The sequence below is a fragment of the Sycon ciliatum genome, chromosome 4 (assembly GCF_964019385.1).
Source record: "Sycon ciliatum chromosome 4, ocSycCili1.1, whole genome shotgun sequence".
NCBI classification, from domain to species: domain Eukaryota; kingdom Metazoa; phylum Porifera; class Calcarea; order Leucosolenida; family Sycettidae; genus Sycon; species Sycon ciliatum.
Genome location: NC_088646.1, coordinates 29890103 through 29911366, shown reverse-complemented (window position 1 = coordinate 29911366; position 21264 = coordinate 29890103). Strand labels below are relative to the sequence as shown.

Sequence of the window (21264 nt, the reverse complement as noted above, 5' to 3'; positions counted from 1 at the left end):
CTTGTTTCAATGACGTAGTACACCACGAAGTCTGTGATTGTCTGATTGATAACGTCATTTTCTTTCAAGCGCGGGAAATCTAAGAACTTTCACGTGTTTTTCAAATGGACACACGTCTTCCACAGTTTCGGCGAGAGAGGAGCGACTTTTACATTGTTTTCTTTCTTGATCGTTGTTGTCGATGATCGAGTTGAGATTCTAAAGAATCTCGATTTCTGAATCAGGAGAACTTTGTTTGTTCTCGAGGGAGTTCTCTGTAGTTCTAACTTCACAAATTTGAACTCCTCACTTCTTCCTTATTTTCAACGATGGGAATTCACCAACTTTCTAAAGTGTTGGGTGATCATGCTCCAGGATCGATGAAAGATCATGAAATTAAAGCCTACTTCGGTATGTGATTGAGAACGAATATCTAATACCGGGGCACATTATTGTTTGTTAACACCACTGCACTTGCTATTGATTCGCGTTGTTTTTGTCGGACAGGGAGAAAGGTGGCCATCGATGCTTCCATGAGCTTGTACCAGTTTCTGATCGCAGTTCGCTCTGATGGAAGTCAGTTGACTGATGAGCAAGGCGAGACGACTAGGTTTGCTCTATTTGAAAATAATAATTGAATTTAATATGGCAATCAAGAGTACTAACTGTGCGGTGACCATGCTTTATTACAATAGTAACAAACATGCGAGAGAAATGTGAATGTGAAATGTACATGTAAAAAGAAGAAGAAGTGTTCAGAACAGTTTTCTCGTTACGATCTTCAGTGAACGTACGTAAGTATGGATGGAATACTAACTCAGACACTATTATAAGGAACAGAAAGAGGTGCGAAAAACGAAATAGAGAGCAAAGCAACTAGAAAAGCACTAAAATGAGCAAGAATGTGAGAAGCACAACAGTGGCGAGCGAACATCACACCAGGGGACAACAACGCATTTACAAATAGAAAGACGCAGAATCGCGTGAAAATATAACCGGAACAGTAAGCGGGTGGACAACACTGACAACATCAAACCCACAAGTTGTACCAAGACCTTTCCTCTTCACCATGCTTCCGGTCTGGCTTGGAAGAAAGTAGATATTCCCAGTGGTGCTGTGACACACAGTGTCTTGGGAACTTGTGGCCTGGCACAAGGGTAGGATGAATGTGGCAAATGGAATTTCAGCTGTAGGCCTCTGGTTGGTGGATCTGCTCTCTGTCTGTCTCTCTCTTTCTCTCTCTCTCTCTCTCTCTCTCTCTCTCTCTCTCTCTCTCTCTGTCTCTCTCTCTCTCTCTCTCTCTCTCTCTCTCTCTCTCTCTCTCTCTCTCTCTCTCTCTCTCTCTCTCTCTCTCTTTTCTATCCCCCCTCCCTCCCAAGGTTTAGGAAATGCATCGGACACCTGGTCATGGGGCGATGGCGTCCCACGGAAACGGGAAAGCTAGTTCTTGACCTGCTTGTCAGGCGGATCTGTTATATTTCTTTCTTTACCTGCTTCTGGTCCTTGTGGCTGAGTGTTTGCTCTTATACAGGTATCATAGTCACATGCTTGCATATCAATGCCTGCCTCTTTTTTTGTTTTTTTTTGTCGTCGCACAGTCACTTGATGGGCATGTTCTATCGCACAATCCGTATGGTTGACAACGGTCTCAAGCCAGCGTAAGTACATGCATATCAATCTCTCTCTCTCTCTCTCTCTCTCTCTCTCTCTCTCTCTCTCTCTCTCTCTCTCTCTCTCTCTCTCTCTCTCTCTCTCTCTCTCTCTCTCTCTTTGACATTTCTTTCTCCAAGTTGTATGAGACATAAAGTGTAAATGTTTTTGATGTTTTAAACACTGTTTTTCCATGTTCCTGTCTATGTGCCGCTTGTATATCAAAGGTACGTGTTTGATGGCAAGCCACCAAACTTGAAGTCTGGTGAGGTAAGAGTTTGTCACCTAATCACCATGACTGTTTGTACACCTGCACAGTGCACTGACTATTCGCATCGTGTTACACCCACGCCTTGCACAGTGCACTGACTATTCGCATCGTGTTACACCCACGCCTTGCACAGTGCACTGACTGTGCACATTGTATTATACCAACTCTGTGTACCGATGGTCCATGGCTTTTGACCCCCTTCATCGTTTGATCGATCATCTGTGTAGGATTACATGTTCCGTACTACTGCAGTATTGGTCGATATCATAAGTAGAGATTCACAGAGGCAGTGCGCCTTAACCTGCAATATTGCTCAAATGCCCGGAATGGGCAGAGCGTAGTACGCAAGAGGTACACAAACGGAAGTAAAATAGGGCTGTTTCGTCACACGAAACAGCCCTATTTTACTTCCTTTTGCGTACCTCTTGCGTAAGTAGAGATTCATAAGCTTCATTTATTCCTGTTGCACTACATGTGAGTCACCGCAGGATCAGTGCACTACTTCCAGAAGTCTAGCCTTTCTGTTTGCCTTGCTCTTTGCACTTCTCATTGTCGTCATTTCTTTTTGTTGGATTGTAGCTGCAAAAGAGAACTGAGCGTCGCAAGGAAGCCGAGGCAGAGCTCAAGCAGGCTGAAGATGCTGGTATGTGAGCTGTGTGCACGCGCATGCGTGTGTGTGTGCGTGCGTGCGTGCGTGTGTGTGTGTGTGTGTGTGTGTGTGTGTGTGTGTGTATGCGTGTGTGTTTCTGCTTGCTGATCTGTTCGTCACGCATGTGATGGGACGCGTTTGAATATGTCTGTGATGTAATGAGGGTAGGCATAGGCGGTTCGACCTCAGGTCCTGTAATCACATGCGCCTTTTGCTAGGCTGCTCAGGCCGAAAGATGAGCTGTAGACTAGATCTGCTCAAGTGTGATAATAATGATGCATCTTCACCAAATGTTGAGGTCGCGCTTGTGTTTATTTTGCCCGTACAAGAGGCTTGGGCTGTGATCGTTTGGTCGGATCCAGATCCAGATCCATTGGATCCACTGGATCTGCAATGATCGATTGGTCGAATCCGGATCCAGATCCTCCGGAGTTGGATCCGAGCAACCCTGCCCCGGGAGCAGGGTTGACTGGATCCATCGGATCCAAATGTGACCTCTGTGCGTATATGGCGGGTAAAAATCATTTTTGTACTCATTGTCGTACGTCTAGTGGACTTTTCGTACGACTCGCGCGCGCGATCAGTACGACTTTTGCCTTTTTGGGTGACCTGTCAGCGCCATTTTTTACTTTGTCAACATGGCAACAGCCAAGGTCCAAAAAAGTGTTCGGTTGATTCTAGTGCTGAAACGAGTACGCCGAGTACTCGAGTACCCGCTCGTTGAGTACTCGACTCGATATCAAAAAAGGACTCGATACTCGATAAATGAATAAATAAAATAAAAAACTAAAAAAACTTGATAGCGACGTACACCATGGTACACGTCCGTCGTCCATGTGGCTTTTTTAAATTTGTGTTTATTGAAGGATATCGAATTGCGTAAATGGTGTGCTAAAAATGGGTATGTGGTACTGACATAATATATGCGCATGTGTGCTTATAGAGTACTCGATACTCGACTCGATAGTGACAGTACTCGCTCGATAGCTTATAGAGTACTCGTTTCAGCACTAGTTGATTCTGAAGGATCCGACGGATCTGAGATTTGGATCTGGATCTGGATCCGACCAAACGATCCATAGCCTTGGTTCATAAAAAATTTAAAAAAAATGTTCGATTGAAGAGGAATCGCTAGAAACTGGGTGAAAAGGAATCGCTAGAAACTGGGTGAAAAGTTGACGTGGAAGTGTTTGTGTAGGCTGTGTAGCAGCTGTTCGTACTCCATTTTTGCTGTGAGTTTTGAGTGTTCAAAGTGCGGCTTATACTCCGGAAAATACGGTACATTGCAGTAACGTATCTCTGGTGACTGTGGATTTGCTTTGTTCTATCCCGTTTTGATTTCAGGCGATCAAGAGAACATTGAACGATATCAACGACGATTGGTATGTATTCACCGCTCGCTGTGTGTCGAATGTTCTGTATCAGGTATCATGGTGCTGTGCTTCCCTGGTTGAAACTGTTCGTTCGTAGCAGTACTGGAGTTCAAGCTCAATGCATAGCTCCAAATTTCTCCGGATCGTACAATATAGTGCACAGAAACTGGAGGAAGTAATGTTACAGACCAGATGGGTTCCAGAATGCATCTCAGCCCCCGAATTGTACGCAATAGCAAGCAATTTGATGGAGTGGATGCGATATCTCAACATCGGAAATCTAGGTAGACCTGTTCACGTACCAGAACTGGATGCATTTAGGGCCTCACCCGCCAAAAAAACGTACGTTTGCAATGTAGATTGTTTGAACTTTTGAGTGGTTTGTTATACTACCGTAAAACCCTGTAAATAAGTACCTGTCCGAAATAAATACCCCATCATCCTCTTGACTCTTGTCTGTTGAAGTCAAGTTCAGCCCGATAAACATACTGCCTGAAATAAGTACCGGTACGGTTCGCACATGCAGTATGTAGCATGTACATCGACATGACAAAATAGTATTATGTAACACCGAAGTGATAAATGACTTCTCCGTTACGCACAAGTCAGTCCCTAAGGCGAGACCAAAATAAAATCGAGATTCCCGGGCAGGACCCATGTGAAATTGGTGCGGGCGGGCAAATTTTATTTTTTCCCATGTATGTACATGTACATGCCATGTTGAACTTTTTTTACAGCATTTTCCGGTAATTTTTATTCAATTTTTTTACAGACAACAGGTACGCGATTTACCCGTTCAATTTTTCCATATTTCGGCCAACGATGGCCCTGATCTGTACATCAGGGAGTCGTACAACTACAAGCCCGGGGTTGTGTGACTCCACGTCACAGATCTACTCACATGATCAGTACTGTACATGTATGAACTGTTAAAAAAAATGGCTTTGGCTCGATTTTGGTGCGGGAGGGCCCGGGAATCTCTATTTTTTTGGTCTCGATTTTGGTGCGGGAGGGCCCGGGAATCTCTATTTTTTTGGTCTCGCCTAACGTCAGTACCCGCGCGAAAGTTAGTACGGGTATGACCACTAAATTTGAAATAAGTGCGTACTTGTTTACGGACTTTTACGGTAGTTGTGGGTAATTGAGCTCCTTGTTGCTTATCCCTTTGCGGAAGGGCGCCAAACATTCAAGGGAGTGTTCTCCATACCTCACCGAATGTATCACTGCCAGTTGCTGTGCCTGCAAACAGCCCAGAGGTGTTTCCCCTATCTTTTATAAATGTCATTGAGAACATTTCGTGTTGTGGATCTTTTTCACAGGTTCTACAGCACTCGCATAGTGATATGAAGCTGTAGTACTTGCCAATGTCATCTGAATATCCTTTGTAATTTCACCCGTGTTTTTTCCATGGCAAGCAATAGGGAAAGAGGAAATTTATAGATTCAACTCAGAGCGTAAAGCCGTGAGCTGTATTATAATTTTCCTCTCTCCTACTGTGTGTACGGACCCACCTTGCGGTGTTGAGCACTATTCGATCGGTAGGGGACTTTGCTTGTGTGTCTTCCATGGCATGCAGGTGAAAGTGACACCGCAGCACAACGAGGAGTGCAAGAAACTCCTGACCTTGATGGGTATTCCTGTCGTCTCAGTAAGTCACAGTGTGTGTGTCTGTGTGTCGGTCTGTGTGTCTGCTTACTCGCTCACGTGGTAACACACTCACACATGTATGCTATTGATTATGTGCAGTACCCATGCTGATGCTTGCACAGTCTGTTTCTTTGGCAGCTCTCGCCCCCCCCCCCCCCCCCCCCCCCCCACATGTCCACCGTGTACTTAATGTGCTGTGTTCTGCTGTAGGCGCCATGTGAAGCTGAGGCTCAGTGTGCTGCTTTGGTCAGGGCAGGCAAGGTCAGTGAGCACACTTTATCATTTACATGACATGTACTAGTAGTGTCATGTCAGTTATCCAGACACTTTAGAGCCAGTCCCTGGTGCTCCAGGTTGGATAAAGTCAACAATTCAGATAATTTTTTAAAGCTTACTTCAAGTAGTTACTGCAGGAGTTGAAACTGTGACCAGTCTAAAGTATAACAATCTGCATTCTTTTCCACTTGATAGCGGGCACAAAGTTTAACGACCCTGCCGTTACCCTACCATCTTATATTCCTCTAGTGCAGAGAAGAGAAGGAATAGCATACTAGTATTGTTTCTTGAGTTAGCGATGGATTCTTTTCTCGTTGAAACGTTGGACTGTGTGCCCCGTTAGAAATTCAACGCTTACTGTATCCCATTTACAGCGGTGCACAGTATGCAGTTCAGACGTTTTCGAATAAGTCATCTCTATTTCACTGCAGTCGAACCTTGACAAGTATGCTGCGCTGGCGCACTAACTCTGCGCTGGATCTCATGCACAATGCCACAGGCAGGACAATGCTAATACATGTATGTGAAGCACTTTCAGCAGATATTGTACAATTCTCCTTCGGCGAGTTGTTTGGTCAATTGACACTTGGGATGAGTGAAGTTCAGAAACCCGCTGCCCGATTGCATGTTGGTGAGAATCAACAGTTTTGTCTCCATTGGATTGTTTCCCACTGTAGGTTTTTGCTACGGCCACCGAGGACATGGATGCACTGACGTTCGGCTCTACGGTGTTGCTGCGACATCTGACCTTCAGCGAAGCAAAGTATGTACTCATTGTCCAGGGTTCTAGCCAGGTAAAAATAGTGGGGGGGGGGGGGGGCAGGGGAAACAGTTACCCCGTAACCCATTGTTCCGTTTTCTAAAAGTGTCTTGCCTGCCAAATGCAACGTTCTGGGGCAAACCCCGACTTCACTCCACACAAATGTGCCGTTGTGAACCCTCTAGTAGTGACTAGAGACTGCAATTTCGTTGAATGGCATGAAAAGACACAAAAATCAACAAATAAGTTAGGGGGGGGGGGGGGGGCTGCACGGCGCAAGGGCACTAGCAAGGGCAATATCAACTTCCAAAGTCATTAGCAAATATGGCCACTATGCTGTGCTGTATTGCAGCAGAAAATGTGAAAAATGCCAAGAGAGCGCGCCATGCTTATCAATTCTAGGGAGGAGGGCCAATCACTACCGTAAAGTACCGTTGATCCGCCCCCACGCCATGTCACTTCCCAGCTAGGTTTTGGGCAGGGGGGCGGGAATTAGATCAAGGCTGTCAAGTGCAGTACGATGTACAACAACGTGGAGGATCAGACTCGATGTGCTGGATTGTGCACATTTTCATCCTGGATTGGCACGTATTGTGTACAGCAGTGCATGCGTCGGTTCAACATCGTATTTCGTTGTATACGCCGAAGTCGCTTCGCAGGTAGACAATTGACAGGGGGCGGGAATTAGAGAGGGGGTGGATCAACGGTACTTTACGGTATTGACAAGTAAATCAATGCTGGCGAATAGATTACTGTAAAACGACAAACTTTCGCGAGCGATTAACTTTCGCGACTTTCGCGAGCAGGGTCGAATCGCGAAAGTTTGACACGCGAATATGAAATTTGTACTATTACGTACTACGCGATGCGTCGATGATCGATCGTTTTGCAACAGATCTGTACAGTAGATCTACGACTCGTACATGCGCATGCATCACTCACTGCACTGACTGTACATTCACAGCGCTGATCGATGCTTGCACGGCCGGCTATGTCCAACCAAAGAGCGCAGCTGTTGCAACGACGGGTTACGTACCAACACCAGTCTTGCAAGTAACAAACATTAGTTGTCGTTGGAGTACGGCGACTTGAACCAGAAGAGAATAAAACGATCGACTGGAGAATGTCTCAGTGTTGTGGAGAGTGTTGTTGAACTTCTTGGAGCGTTTGGCCAGCTTGCTGTTGCGTAGATTTTAGTGTTGTACTGCTCGAAGAAGTCTTCTGAATTTTATCGCGATGAGTATCGCAGTGGCTTGATTCTTTCTTTCATTCTTTGGTTTCTTCTCTCATTCTTCATGCACTCTGCACTCCGAGGCTTCGTAAAATAAAATTCATTTTCGGTGGAAGGTAAAAATTGCTAAAATTAATTGCCTAAAACGCTAAATTTAGCCGCCGCGAAAGTTTGTCGTTTTACAGTATGCCCTACACGACTCACAATAACACAACTAGTTTTTTTCTGGTTTTCAGTATAAAATAATCTAGTGAATAGGTTATGCTCTGAGTCACAACTCAGTGAATAGGTTATAAACTGTGAAAAGGTGTAATATTTGATAAGGGCAAGAGTACTACAGTCCATTCAGAAAAAAATGAACTTCTAGCTTTTGGCCATAAATGGGTCAAACGTTGAGTTTTTTTAGAATTTTTTTCTGCAATCCCATATGGAATCCTCTTCCAATTATGTTTCTGAAGTTTTTTTGTCCAAAAAGCAAGCCATAGCAAGAATAGGATTTCGGCCAGGTTTTGCCCCAAAAGCACTGAATTGGGAAAAACCATCAAAATCCAGGCCGTTTGACCCCGCCTGCAACAGTGCATTCTGCGGTTCGAACCCCAGTTCTGGCACCCTTTTTGGACCCTTTTTCAAATTTCAAAGTTCGCAGCACTGCACTGTGTACGATGAAATCACGAAAAATCGCCAAATACGGGAGCTCGCCAGAGCCAGGACCCATCTTTTTATGAATGGATTGTAGCAAGGGCAATAGCAAAGGCATTGGCAACTGCATCCTCCTTGGTCTTCAGATCCCAGCATAGTTTACGATTGCAAGACTTGGTGGCAGGGTCAAACCCAATCTCTCGCCAACCCTTCCGACTGGCGTCAGGATGGAATGCTTCTTTCCACGGCTTCTTGATGATGACAGACATGTCGTCAGATGTCAGCCGTGGTGCCTTCCCTTCCATGACCTTTGTTACAAGCAGGTCTGATTTGGCCTGCTTCGACTTCCTCTTGAATAGGGGGGAATTTGCAATGTCTGCAGCCTGCGAAACATGGCAGGTGTGCGGCATACGGAGTTGCAAATCTGAATTTACCTTTTCCGCTGCCAGCACCATCGGTAGTGTGGCAAGGGCCCCATAGCCATTGCACAGGCCATATGCCCACTTTCCTTCCTTCCTCCGTAGACTTGGATCCCACAAGCCATATGCCCGCTTTCCTTCCTTCCTCCGTAGACTTGGACCGACCACATTCGTCATCCAGAGAGGTGCAAGGTCGTATGAAAATCCACCTGACTGATGAGGGTAGAATTGGCTACTCCCGGGCCCCCACGGAGCGCAGAGAACGACAGAGAAAGAGAACAACGCAGAAATATATAAACACTATAGACAATACCTGCAAAACAAAACTGACGATGTTGAAAACGTGGGCCAAATAATAAATAAATGAACCCGAACAACGTTCAGTGCAGCAGTAGAGCAAGAAGAAGCGATGCGTGACAGAAACTTAACATGTCTAGTCTTTTCTGGTGGCTGGGTGAATGATGGTTGAAAGGGACGAATCCTTTAGGAGGGAGAGCTTGACACCCTGTGCTCCAGGAATGGTACACCCAAGTAGCCAATCTCCAGTGAGGAAGGACTCTCCGGTCAAAGGCCATCTGACGTTTGATTTGTTTGCCACGCACTCACCAACATCGTCTTCATCGATGGTCACGGTCTTCTCCGTTGGCCCCTCGCTATCTTCAGTTTGGTCTATTGAGAAGCCTGTTTGATCCCATTCATATACCATGTCCGGGTCAGTGATGGTGAACATGGTATTGTACAGCAAGTCAGGGTCAAAGCCTTTAAGGACTCATTTGGCACAGCTATTCCACTGGCTACCATGCCTTCTGTAAAGCTGTTAGCTAATTCCATAAGCAGCAGCAGCAGCAGCACCGGCCTTCGATTTAAAATTACCTTTTTGTGATTGGAGAACGAAATGCACGTACAGCCAAAATTGCAGTTTTCTGACCTTCACCTTTGGCCAGTCTCTTCGTTCTTCCTGCTCCCTCTGATTAGAGATTTCAGGTGATTCTTACAACTTGGGTTTTCACAGAATTTTGTTGTGCAATGTGAAAGACCAGGGTGAGAGGAAGCTATACAGAAAATTTGAAGCAATTCGGAGCAGTAAAACTGAAGGTATAGGTCAAGGAATACCTGCAACCAACCTGTACAATAGTTGTGTACAGACCATACATGGGCAATGGCACAATCCGGAAATCCAGATCCATAGCAACGGTGCTTATCAGTGCAAAATCAGCCCAAATAACCAACAACATAATGAACAATAGAGCTTCCTTTATGTAAAAACTGAGAAGAGGTAATAAAGAAAGGAAAGAAGCACAATAGACATGAATAGAAACAAAAACATTATTTAACGGACCCGCCCAAGATCAATTAGCTAGCACGCTACGCTTGGTCAGGGGTTCGGCATCAGGTGTCGCTGCTAGAATGTAGCAGCCGCTTTGCCAGGGGTTCGGCAGCAGCACTGATGTCTGAAGCAGGGAGTAGTACAATACATATTGGTATTGTACTACTCCCTGGTCTGAAGCAGCATTATCATCACTCGCTGTGGTGTCATCCGATTCAGAGCGAAGCAGTGTAGCAAGTTTTGAGACCAAGCACTCGATGGAGTGTACCTTGCCAGCTTTCGACAGTGCATATACATCTGATCTTCGCACCAGCACCCTTCACATTCACAGTCTCCTGCTCCACACCATCCACTGCAGCCACCACCTGAATGATGGAATCCAAGCTTAGATTCTGACTTCGCTTGTAGTCCATGAGTTCAAACACGATGCCATTTGACAATTTATCACGTCGACAGAGAGCTGAGAGGTTACGATTGTCAGCGAGGGCATCATCCAGCGCTTTTCGGTTGATTCCAAGCTCCTTGCAGTGGGGGCCAACAAATTCTTCCATGACTACACTGGTCAGTACTGGGAAAATAAATTCCGCTAAGAACCGCCGTCCTGCGGAGGGACAGGAACAGTCATTCTTTGTAAAATCGAGGTCGTAGATTACGATTTTCGATGCTGCTAGAGCGAGGACTTACCAGAAACGGGCCGTTACGGCGGAAAACAGCACCTGAATATTTCACGACGACGACAAACAGCTGAAAATCCTACGCACTACTATGTGAGACACACCAAACGAAAGCTCGAAACCTCAGCTGACAGATAAAAGTCTTCTTCCTCGCTGAAAATGTAGAAATTCAAACAAAAGCAAGAAAGAAGTCCGTGCACTTCACTGTGCCATGACGTAGATCCTTTTTGAACGCGTCACCATCCAGGTCGAAACAGCCGCTTTTGTCACGTGACTGATATCCCTACTCTGATCGCGTGGCCGGCTCAGTGTCGACCTCAGGGACCAGCTCAGGGGTCTGGCCTGCCGTAGGACACGCCTGCGGGCGCTCAGACGTCCTTCCAGTCTCCATTGAGAGATATTTTACTGCATTGATAACAAAAATCACGAGTGGCAATCCATCATTGACGACTCACAGTACGGCGGAACGAAACGATGTCGCAAAACGCTGCTGATACTTATAAACTCACTACTCTGTCAAACTGATACTTCCTCCGTATACAAAAACTTCGTGACTTTTTTTCAACGGTATTTTTGAGCAAGAACCTGCTCAACGAACCGCGCCAAAGGCTGTCATCGACAACGCACATTCATGTTGAGGTAGGTTTGGTTGATCTCGAACAGATTCTCCACGGAAGCCATGCGTGTGAGGACGTTGCCGACAGGAACTCACGTTCAAATAACAAAAACACTTACACTTACTTGCTCGAAACTGACACCGTGACGAAGTGGAGCTCGCGTCTGGAGCACGGAGTCACGACTCACGCTGCCCTCGCTGCCCTGAAACTGGCGTTGCTCGTACTTGCGGTGCGCAGCCCCATACGCAGCGTGAGAACATAAGTCGGTTCCGCTCGCACAGAAAGATGAAACATTTCAGTCATCGTGCAACCAGCGCAGACTCCGGATCAGAATGTCGACGACCTGGCTTTCTTCGCCTCTCTCCACTCCAGTCAGACGTCTCCGTTGTGGCCTAGGAGGGGAATCGCAGGGACCTCGTCGAAGCCGTTGTAGAATGCTGGGAGGATTCTCCTGCCGAGAAAATGCGAAGCGTGTGGATGTGCTTGAGCGACTCGTTTCACGGCATAATGGAGGTCGCGGATTGGAACGACTGAATATAGTCGACACCGATTCGTACACAGCTCTGGAAATGAAGAGTACGCTAGCCAAAGTCCCGCGTCGGATCATCATTGCAGCTGAAAAGAATCTGAACGAAATGCGAGCGAAGCAGCGACTTTTGGCGATGCGGAGTCAGCGTCGTCAGGTGATTATGACAGGAGCGACGAAGACTCTGAATAAACTCAATCTCATTCGTCTGAGTTGCTTTTGTCTTTGTATATAGCTTATAAACTGGTTAGACAATGCCACGAGTGTTATTCCAAGTCAAACGGAACAATTCCAGAGCTATGCGCAGCCTTCAAAAAAAGTCACGAAGTTTTTGTATACGGAGGAAGTAAAAACACTACACCGGAAGGAAGGAATCGTCCTCGACAATACTATTACTCCAATTGTAATATGGATGGACTTCTCGTGTTCTCTGGATGGCAGTCGTGAGTCAGTCAAGTGTCAAGTCGTCGGCGGCGGAATAGCGCGAGCTCCAGTGTGGGAGCAAACCCATTCCTAAACAAAATCATCGCCGAAGTCGCAACCTCTATTTCGTCCAATTGTAATATGCCATGGTTTTTTTTACAAATCGCTAGGGCTGAAACGATCGTGGATTTTCACCTATCGATTACTCTTTAGCTTAACGATCGAGTAATCGATTATAATCGTTACCAAATAGTGTCAGAATTCTGTGCAAAATTACTGTTTTTCCACAAACTATGCCTTCATAGTACCAAACAGTCTGCATTCGTGAAAGAGTAGCTCCGAAACATGGCAGTTTGAAGTCAATTGAACCTCAGAACATGCACCATACCCCTGGCAACTGCACACTCACAGTGGATACTGATTCAAACTTCACAAAAACGGGATTTCAGTACTTTTTGCTGTGTTTACACGAGAATTTCACCCTGGGTCGAGTTCAGCCCGGGTGGAAAGTCTGTACGCTGAAAAAAATGGGTGGGTGTTTACATGACGACAGTTGACCTGGGTCAATTACTGATATGCTGCCAAAAGTCCACTTCTAGAGTCCTGTATGGTCACGCGAATATTTTTGCGCGAAATTTGCCTGTGCAATGCTTTTCAAACCTGGCGCGAGATACGCACATAAGTACGGTAGTACGATTTCTCGATTTCAACCTTCTCCCAAGAGGGGGGTTGAAATCAACCTGGGGCGAAATTTCAACCCAGATCAAGCGCAATGCGGCTTGTAAACTCGCCAGTCAATCTGTGTTCATGGCCGGTTGAAACTTGACCCAGGTTGAAACGCCTCATGTATATAAAACACAGCCATTGAGTGGAAGAATTTTTCCTTGAAAGATTCCAAAGTCAAAAAATTTCGATCACGCCAGGATTCGAACCTGGAATCTCCTGATTCGTAGTCAGGCGCCTTATCCGTTGGGCCACGCGACCGGTCACAGCAACCTATCACGAACAGGAGTGTTTGACATGATGTCATAGTATTGGACCATGTCCAGGTGGCAGCTGTATCCTGTACAATCCTGTGTGCTTTGGCTGATGTCATGCTCAGAGCACAGCACTGATCCTGATGTCATGCTCAGAGCACGGCACTGATCCTCTCTGCCCTGGATCGGATTGACCATTTGTGCTGTGTGTGCGCTGTTGTCACCACGTCTGTGTGTTCGTGCAGGAAGATGCCGATCCGCGAGGTACAACTAGATCGTGCCCTGGCTGAAATGGAGCTCACGAAGGAAGAGGTAGGAGTGGAGTGATGCGAAAAGATAAATGGCTGCGATGCAACCAGGGAGCCGTATAAATCCTGAGGAGGACACGATGTTCATAAGCTCAGCTATATGCGCCTTACTTTTCCTGGGGAAGCTCATGGGTAGACACTGCAGGTATTGTGCCGACTTTTTCCAGCTGTTGGAGATGCCTTGGCCACACAGCGGCAAGAGTATAGATTGTAGTGTATTAATCATTCCCCATGTTTCGGTATCAATTGTCTGATGATAGCTTTGGCACTAAATTCGAATTAGACCTCTCTCTCTCTCTCTCTCTCTCTCTCTCTCTCTCTCTCTCTCTCTCTCTCATAAGAAAGAAGCCTCCGGTGTGCCACGCAACATACAGGGCTGATATGGATATGCGTGTTGTGGTGCTTTCTCTAGCTAAGCGTATCGGCCAGTCTACGGGGAATATCCATGTGTAGTGTATACTGAGTGGATGTTGAGCACAGTGTTCTTGTTCATGTGCTCATTGCAGTTCATCGATCTTTGCATTCTCCTCGGATGCGACTACTGTGATTCCATTCGTGGTAAGCTTTGCAGTGATGATTGTTTACCTGCATGTTGCATTGCAGGGCATTACAGAAAAGATGATTTGTGCAGAACTATGAAGTAGTGATGCTGGTAATGTGTTCTGACTGCTATGCTAGAAACTTGGAAAGCTCTGGCCCGGGTATTGAGCAGTGTGTGAGCAGTGTGTGAGCAGTGAAGGTTGACTATTAAGTAACAGTCTTAATACATGTAGTCTTACTCGACTAATAGAGTGTATGCACACCGGTTGGTATCACGATGGGTGATGACTAACATAGCTTTTTGTTTGCTGTCTCTTCTCTTGTTTTCTTCTTTTTGCTATCCGGCGTGAAGTCGTCTTGAGCTCTTTTGGCAGTTATGCACCCCTTCCATGTGTGTCCAATGCGTTGATGGGAGCAGTTATGGGAACTACTCTACTATCTCCCTAACATTTTCTTCCTTTCTTTGCAACACAGGTATTGGGCCACAGCGCGCATTGGCACTCATTCGACAGTACCACACGATCGAGGCAATCCTAGAAAACCTTGACACGAAAGTAAGCACGGTGTTGATGTCTGTTATAGGCTTGGAGTTTGTACCTCTCGTTGCTTCCCATGTTCCATGTAGTCCGATCAGGCTGATCCTATTTGAAATTACTGTGCAGACTTGATCACTTCTGCATAAGGTGAACACTGTATCGGTGCCACCTTCACACAATGCTACCTCACGCGGGTCCAACAAGTATCCATTACTTGCAGTATGTATGTTTCCTACCGGCTTGTGAGTACGGCATGTGGGAGAGACCGTGCTCCGGTCATGATCTAAACTGCACCCCCGTACCGAATCCCGAAGAAAAGCCACCAGGACGGACACCGTCTGCACAGCTATTTCGCTGCAGTCACCTACCATTATAGTGACATCTGATCATGCGCACCACACGAAACTGAGTTTTAGTGTAATTCTTTTTGTTTTTGTACAATCCGATTCGTATTCACAGATAAGCACCGAAGAACTATGGCAAACGCGGATTGTATTCAAACATTTGAAAACGGGCTTTAGTTGAAGAAGAAGAAGATTTGCTACAAGTAGTTGTCGGAAATCAAGAAAGAAGCGAGCTAGCTTCTTAGTCCTGTGACTAGTGTTATCAACCTTGCATGATTGCCCTCATAGTTTTAGGTGTTCTTTTCAGATGGTACGAATTCTTTATACGGTTACTGGACAAAAAGCTCAAGTAGTATCGCGTTTTCTGTTACTGCAGCGAAGGCAATAGTTGCTATTTACGATGTGTTGCAAAATTAAAATAGATATTACGTTGGTGAAAGACAGTGTGAGTTAACTCTTACTTCGAGGCGAACCCGGCTAGTCACTAGTCCTGGTTGGATGCTTTCCTTTCCTTGTAGACTGGGCGAAGTGCCTCGTGCTGTGGAAGCGTGGTGACGAGGTCCATGACCTTCTTCTGGCAGAGGCAGTGAAGGCATGGTCGGGCACCACTTGATCCAGAGAGGCCGTATGCTTTGGTCTGCTAGTCGTAATCTCCAAAGAGAAAAACTCTAAACGACCTGTCGTGCCATCTAGCTGTCGTTCGCAGTTCGTTCACTTCATTGCGGTATGGTGCCAGTGCTATCTCCAGGTTTGCTGGTGTGTCTTGTGCATCGAACACGCAAATTGGAATTGTTGAACGGCGAGTTTGGATGCTGCATATTGGCAACCTGCATCACGAATTTAAATGTGCCGCCGCGTTCGCCTCCAAGTTTCAGCCAGACTTCACCATTGGGGATGGAGTGCTCTGCCATCTTGCCATGCTCTGCGTATCAGTTCAGGTAGATCATGACGACATCGGTCAGGCTGGGAAAGTAGATAATTGGCACCATCTTCACATCGCCAGCCTTTGATGTCATTGGGACCAGTTTGCTGTTGTACAGCGGGATGGTGCTAGCGATGAAGGCCCTAGCTTTCCTCTCCGACTCCGTCTTCAACCCGCCAGGTTGTCGACAAGAAAAACCTCAAGATATGAGACTACCCTATGGGTTTTGGTCCCAGCCTCCACTCCTCACCATACATGCGATCAGAGCGCAAATAGGTTAGGTGTAAAGCCATCTTTATTGAATCAAATTTAAATATGGATCAATACGATTATTTGTCCTGTGCGGGGACGTCCGCCAGCGCTTCAGCAGCTGGCTTTGGCGGGGTATCCTTCTTCGGCTTACGGGACGTTTCTACGAGTTTTCTTTCTCGGCGGTTCCTCCTTCTCCTCCTCATTGTGAGCATGCCGCCCCAAGATACAAAAGGCAATCTGGGCTAAGAACTCCAGGTCGTCCTTTAGCTTCCGGATGTGACGGCCTTGGTCTGGACGGCCCACGCCGTCGAAGAAGTGCACTTCTTCTATTGATATATCCATACCACTAACATGCGGTGTACTACTGTGTGCTGTTGGCTGATGGGCGTCAGATTTTGCATGCATGCTGCCTGAACTGGGTGCATGTGACGATGGCGCGGCCGCTACATAAGCCGCGGGCATAGGCTTCTTTTTGGGTCTTCCCTTCTGTGTGTGACTGTTACAGAAGCTGCACTTGGTGCGGTGGTGGATTGAGCCACCCAAGTCACCACCACAGCGTGTTGCTTTGCCTTGTGTCCCTTTTCATTGTCCTTTGACATAGTACGCATATGTGTGGTGGGTGAATTTCGGGGTCATCTTCGGATATATTCATGCTATGAACTCTCTCCAGGAGACAAAGGGTCTTTCTACTTTAAAAGCATTCAGGAACGCCTTGCTTTACCAATAGACCACAATTTTAGTCCATATTTGCTTCTTTCTTCTTTCCCTTTTCTTTTTGACTTCCTACTCTTTTCCTTGTTAGCCGTGGTTGGCTATAAAAACCTTGCAATTGCCACGCAAAGTGGTCATTGGCTACCCCAGCCATGTATTGCTTGGAATAAAATAAATAAATAAATGATTCAAGTGAAGCTGAAATATGGCAAAGAAAGTGTTTCCCACATTTCTCAATTTCCGTTCGTTGTTTCAAGTGGACACAGTTAATTGGGAACTCGTGTCCTGGCATGAGGGAAACACGGATGCAGTGAATGGGATTTTCGGTCTTTGACCACTTTGTGGTGGGTCTGACCTACTCACCTCCCACCGCTTAGGAGCTGCATCTGCGCCTTGATCCAAGAGGGTGGTGGCGTTCCTGCAGATGCGGAAAACTCGGCCTTTGACCGAGTCTCACGCAAACCATGAAATTGTTTCAAGTAAACTAGTTGGGCTTCTCAGATTCACCGCAGTAGATATTGACCTAAACCGACGCCATTTTGTTGGGCGAAAATCGCGTAAGAAAGCAGCCATGTCAGGGTGACGTTCATGTTTGTGAATGACCCAGGCTTTGCTCAGCATCCAAGAAGAAATTTATTCGTCTGCTACACGTGTGTGTGCCGCCATGGCTTAGGGGTTAAAGCGCCTGTCTAGTAAACAGGAGATCCCCGGTTCGAATCCGGGTGGTGGCTTTTTTGTCTCTTTTGGCGGCTGCTTTTGTTTTATCCACAGCTATTTCTCTGGATGGATGTGTGTGTGTGTGTGTGTGTACGTGTGTGTGTGTGTTTTGGCTTCTGTTCTGTAGAAATATACTGTTCCTGAGAACTGGCTGTACAAGGTAACATGCTTTGTTTTTTAACTCTCCTGGTCCTAACAGTAGTCTGCTGAAGATGGGCCTGGCCCGAAAATTTGGATTTTATTATTTTTGGAAGAATTTGTAGCCGAAAGACCATTTTTGAGTAGTGGTGCATAACTGTGTGAAACATGAAGTGGCTGCTACAGTGGAGTCTGCACACTCTCAGGATGGTACGATTTACTTCAAAGTACTAGAAATGGTTGGGTCACTTTCACAGATGGGCTGACTTTTTCTATGATGATGTCGTATTAACCATCAGCACTTGTGATTAACTGTCTGTGCTCCCACGGGTTCTATTTACTGTGCTGATAGGAAGCCCGGCAGCTCTTCTTGGATCCCGAAGTCAGCGACGCGGCTGAGATCGAGGTATGCTTTTGCTTCTGCTGCTGCTGCTGCTGCGGCTGATGACGTACACGCTATATCCCCAGTGGCATTTTAATCTTACATGCATGTTTGCTGAGTGTCATAGTCTTGTTCCTTTTTATGATTGCGGGCAAGCGAATGGAACTCACCTCTAGTTTAAGACCCCAGTGTGTATCTGTACTGGTGCTGGCTATTGCACCACACTGGTTGTCGTAACCTCGCTCAAAAAGATCAGGACTCGGTTCTATGGTGATGAATTGTTTGCTGGCAGTTGCTGACTTAAGCAATGTGTGTCCGCGGGTTGTTTTCATTGCAGCTGAAATGGACGGCGCCGGATGAGGAGGCGCTCGTTCAGTTTATGGTGACGGAAAAAGGCTTCAAGTGAGTTTGCCTGGCACTAATCCATTGTTTTCCAGTATAGTCCGTCGCATGATGGAACCGTTGCTCAAGTAATTTCTGTGATGCACACTCACTGCTCCCTGTTGCTCAAGTACCATGGTTTACACTAAGTACGATGTGATACGCCCTGTCCTCTTGCTTCTTTGTCATTTACGGGGTTTTTCTGATTCTGTTGAAAACGAGAACTGGATGAAAACCATGGTTCAGAAAGCATAATTCTATGTGGATTTTTTGGTGGAATTTCTGGAAAGGGTGCATTTTTTGTGTCTGTACAGTTCGTAAAACCAAGAGTACATAACCAAGAGTGTGCAACTCGACGATCCCCCAGCCCACGGCGGAATTTTTTTATGACATCAGTCTTTGGCGGCGGTTTGGCTCACTGATGCCATCATGCGTAGCCAGAGATCAAAGTACAAATAATGTGTACATTACAGCTACGGTAGTCAAAGCAGAACAACGGACGATAGATCGATGTGTCTTGAACCTGATGAACTCTCACCGTATCTACAAAACAAGCACGGGAAAGCATACCCACTTCATCATAATTCTGCCATAGAATGATGCAATAAAAAAATTCCGCCGTGGGTAAACCCACCACAGCTCAAGATAGGAGTTGCACACTCTTGGTAAAACATATGTCTCTTTCCTTGTCTTGTCTCTCTAAATTGGCAGTGAGGAACGTATTCGAAATGGTATAAGGAAGCTTGCAAAGGCTCGCACAGGAGCAACGCAGGGACGGCTGGACAGCTTCTTCACAGTCAAACCTGCTGCACCGTCGGCTGTCAAGCGACCAGTAAGTCATATTTACAGGCATGTCACACTATCCGCGGTTCAAGTCTCTCTCTCCCTCTTACGTTCACTCCCTGTCTCCCCCCCCCCCCTCTCTCTCTCTCTCTCTCTCTCTCCTCCTCCTCCTCTCTCATGGTTGTTCGTCGACATACTCTTGGAAGTTCCGTGCTTTTAGAAAGTTTTAGTCTAATCATTCTTATTCAAGACTAAAGACTCTACATTAATTACATCTTTCTATTCATTGTTCTGTTTGACCTTGTGCACTTTGTTGTATCGCTTCTCAGGCTGCGGCTGCCAAGGGTACTCCTGCCAAGAAAGCAAAAGCATCGGGCGGTGGCCGTGGAAAGCCACGCCGCTAGTCCACCACAGCTTCCTTGCTTGATTTTCAACTTCAAGTGTAAAGTGCGCTGGCCATGGCTGTATATTTTTAGCTCTGTCTCTATGTACATACTAGATATCTATCCTTCTCCTTATACCTGCACTATGGAACCTGTGACATGACATGCTATTTCAGAAGCCTCGCATTCAGATTAGAGAAATTCGGAGAGCCTATGGCAGCTCTCGCTCTCTCTCCGACTCTCTCCCTCTCTCTCTCTCTCTCTCTCTCTCTCTCTCTCTCTCTCTCTCTCTCTCTCTCTCTCTCTCTCTCTCTCTCTCTCTCTCTCTCTCTCTCTCTGTCTCTCTGTCTCTCTGTCTCTCTGTCTCTCTCTCTTCCTCTCATCCATTGCACATATCAATATTATTTAGGATTGTCGTTTAGGATCGGCCCGTATTCATTGAGGTTGCCTGTGTTTTGAAATTTTGTTGCTTTAGTATGTGTTGACTGCATGGTGGCTTTTCTTCCACGGTCCCTAGCTGTGGTTTTTTAAACTTTTATTACTCGACATACTGTGAGGATGGTATCAGAGCCTGCTTTATTAATTTTCTAACTTCATTCATATCTCATGTATGTGGATGTTGCCTGTTTTTTTTTAAAGCATCCACATACACAATGCCGAGATGGGTACTCATTGTTAGCCTGTTTGTGTTCTTTGGCCTTGCGTCTGCTGTAGACAGGGGGGGGGGGGGGGGGGCATATGTATATTGTTGTGCTCGGACATGGCAGGTTTCAGTGATCCCATGCCGACAGCCTGGCTTCTAAATCAATGTCATGTCATGGTTTATATAATCCACTCACCGATCGGCACAAATCAGTGGTATGACTGACGGCTTGATCGTAGTACATTGACAGTCAGATATTGCTTTAAAATACACAGTAGTACACAGTTTATCGATCCGGTACCCTTGCCGACCGGTGGAACGTCTGTCTGAGTAGATTCATTGCAGACACTTAGAGTGTAGGCACAGTAGCATGACATCATTATCAGTTGTTGTGTACCCTTCAGTTGTCTGGTTATAGGGCTTGAAAGTGATGACGTCAAAACGGCCAGGGAGTAAGTAAGTTGACATCAGATTTCTATTTTTGGATCCACTAAGGTGTGACTTTGCTATTGCCTAAGTATGTGGGTGCATAGCAACCCACTCATGTCGCATGCAGGTGTGACTTTTATTTCGCCACCAGTTGTAACCCCGCCCCCAGTAGCCAAATCAGTCAGTTTCACTGGCTACATCACCATGCTGTGGGTAAGACCGCTTGAAATGTGCTTGGATCCATACAAAAACTGGATCCAAGTGGATCCAGTTTTTGAATTTTTGAAATTGTTGCTATGCTGTGACGTAGCACTTTCAAGCCCTATAGTGTTGGCTTCGTTTAATAAAGTGTGGCAC

At 46.1% G+C, this 21264-nt stretch overlaps 1 protein-coding gene and 2 non-coding genes across 3 annotated transcripts; 2 read left to right on the top strand and 1 right to left on the bottom strand.

Moving 5' to 3' along the window:
• LOC135815526 (flap endonuclease 1-like) lies at positions 1-20513 on the top strand. Its single transcript, XM_065328840.1, has 17 exons — positions 1-390; positions 487-589; positions 1578-1637; positions 1857-1899; positions 2480-2543; positions 3894-3931; positions 5499-5570; positions 5780-5830; positions 6523-6608; positions 13684-13750; positions 14253-14304; positions 14761-14840; positions 17896-17928; positions 18259-18312; positions 18626-18690; positions 19381-19501; positions 19782-20513. Exons 1-17 carry the CDS (start codon positions 309-311, stop codon positions 19854-19856), a joined length of 1146 nt encoding a protein of 381 aa, XP_065184912.1. The 5' UTR covers positions 1-308; the 3' UTR covers positions 19857-20513.
• On the bottom strand, positions 13373-13445 carry Trnar-acg (transfer RNA arginine (anticodon ACG)). Its single transcript has one exon. It is a non-coding gene; the product is annotated as a tRNA-Arg (tRNA).
• Positions 17710-17782, top strand: Trnat-agu (transfer RNA threonine (anticodon AGU)). The gene has a single exon. It is a non-coding gene; the product is annotated as a tRNA-Thr (tRNA).
• Positions 20514-21264: the final 751 nt, after the last annotated feature.

Coding starts and splice junctions, on each gene's coding strand:
- LOC135815526 (XM_065328840.1), top strand. CDS start 309: ATGGGAATTCACCAACTTTCTAAAGTGTTGGGTGATCATGCTCCAGGA. Junction 1,638..1,856: donor GACAACGGTCTCAAGCCAGC/GTAAGTACATGC, acceptor TGTATATCAAAG/GTACGTGTTTGATGGCAAGC. Junction 1,900..2,479: donor CAAACTTGAAGTCTGGTGAG/GTAAGAGTTTGT, acceptor GTTGGATTGTAG/CTGCAAAAGAGAACTGAGCG.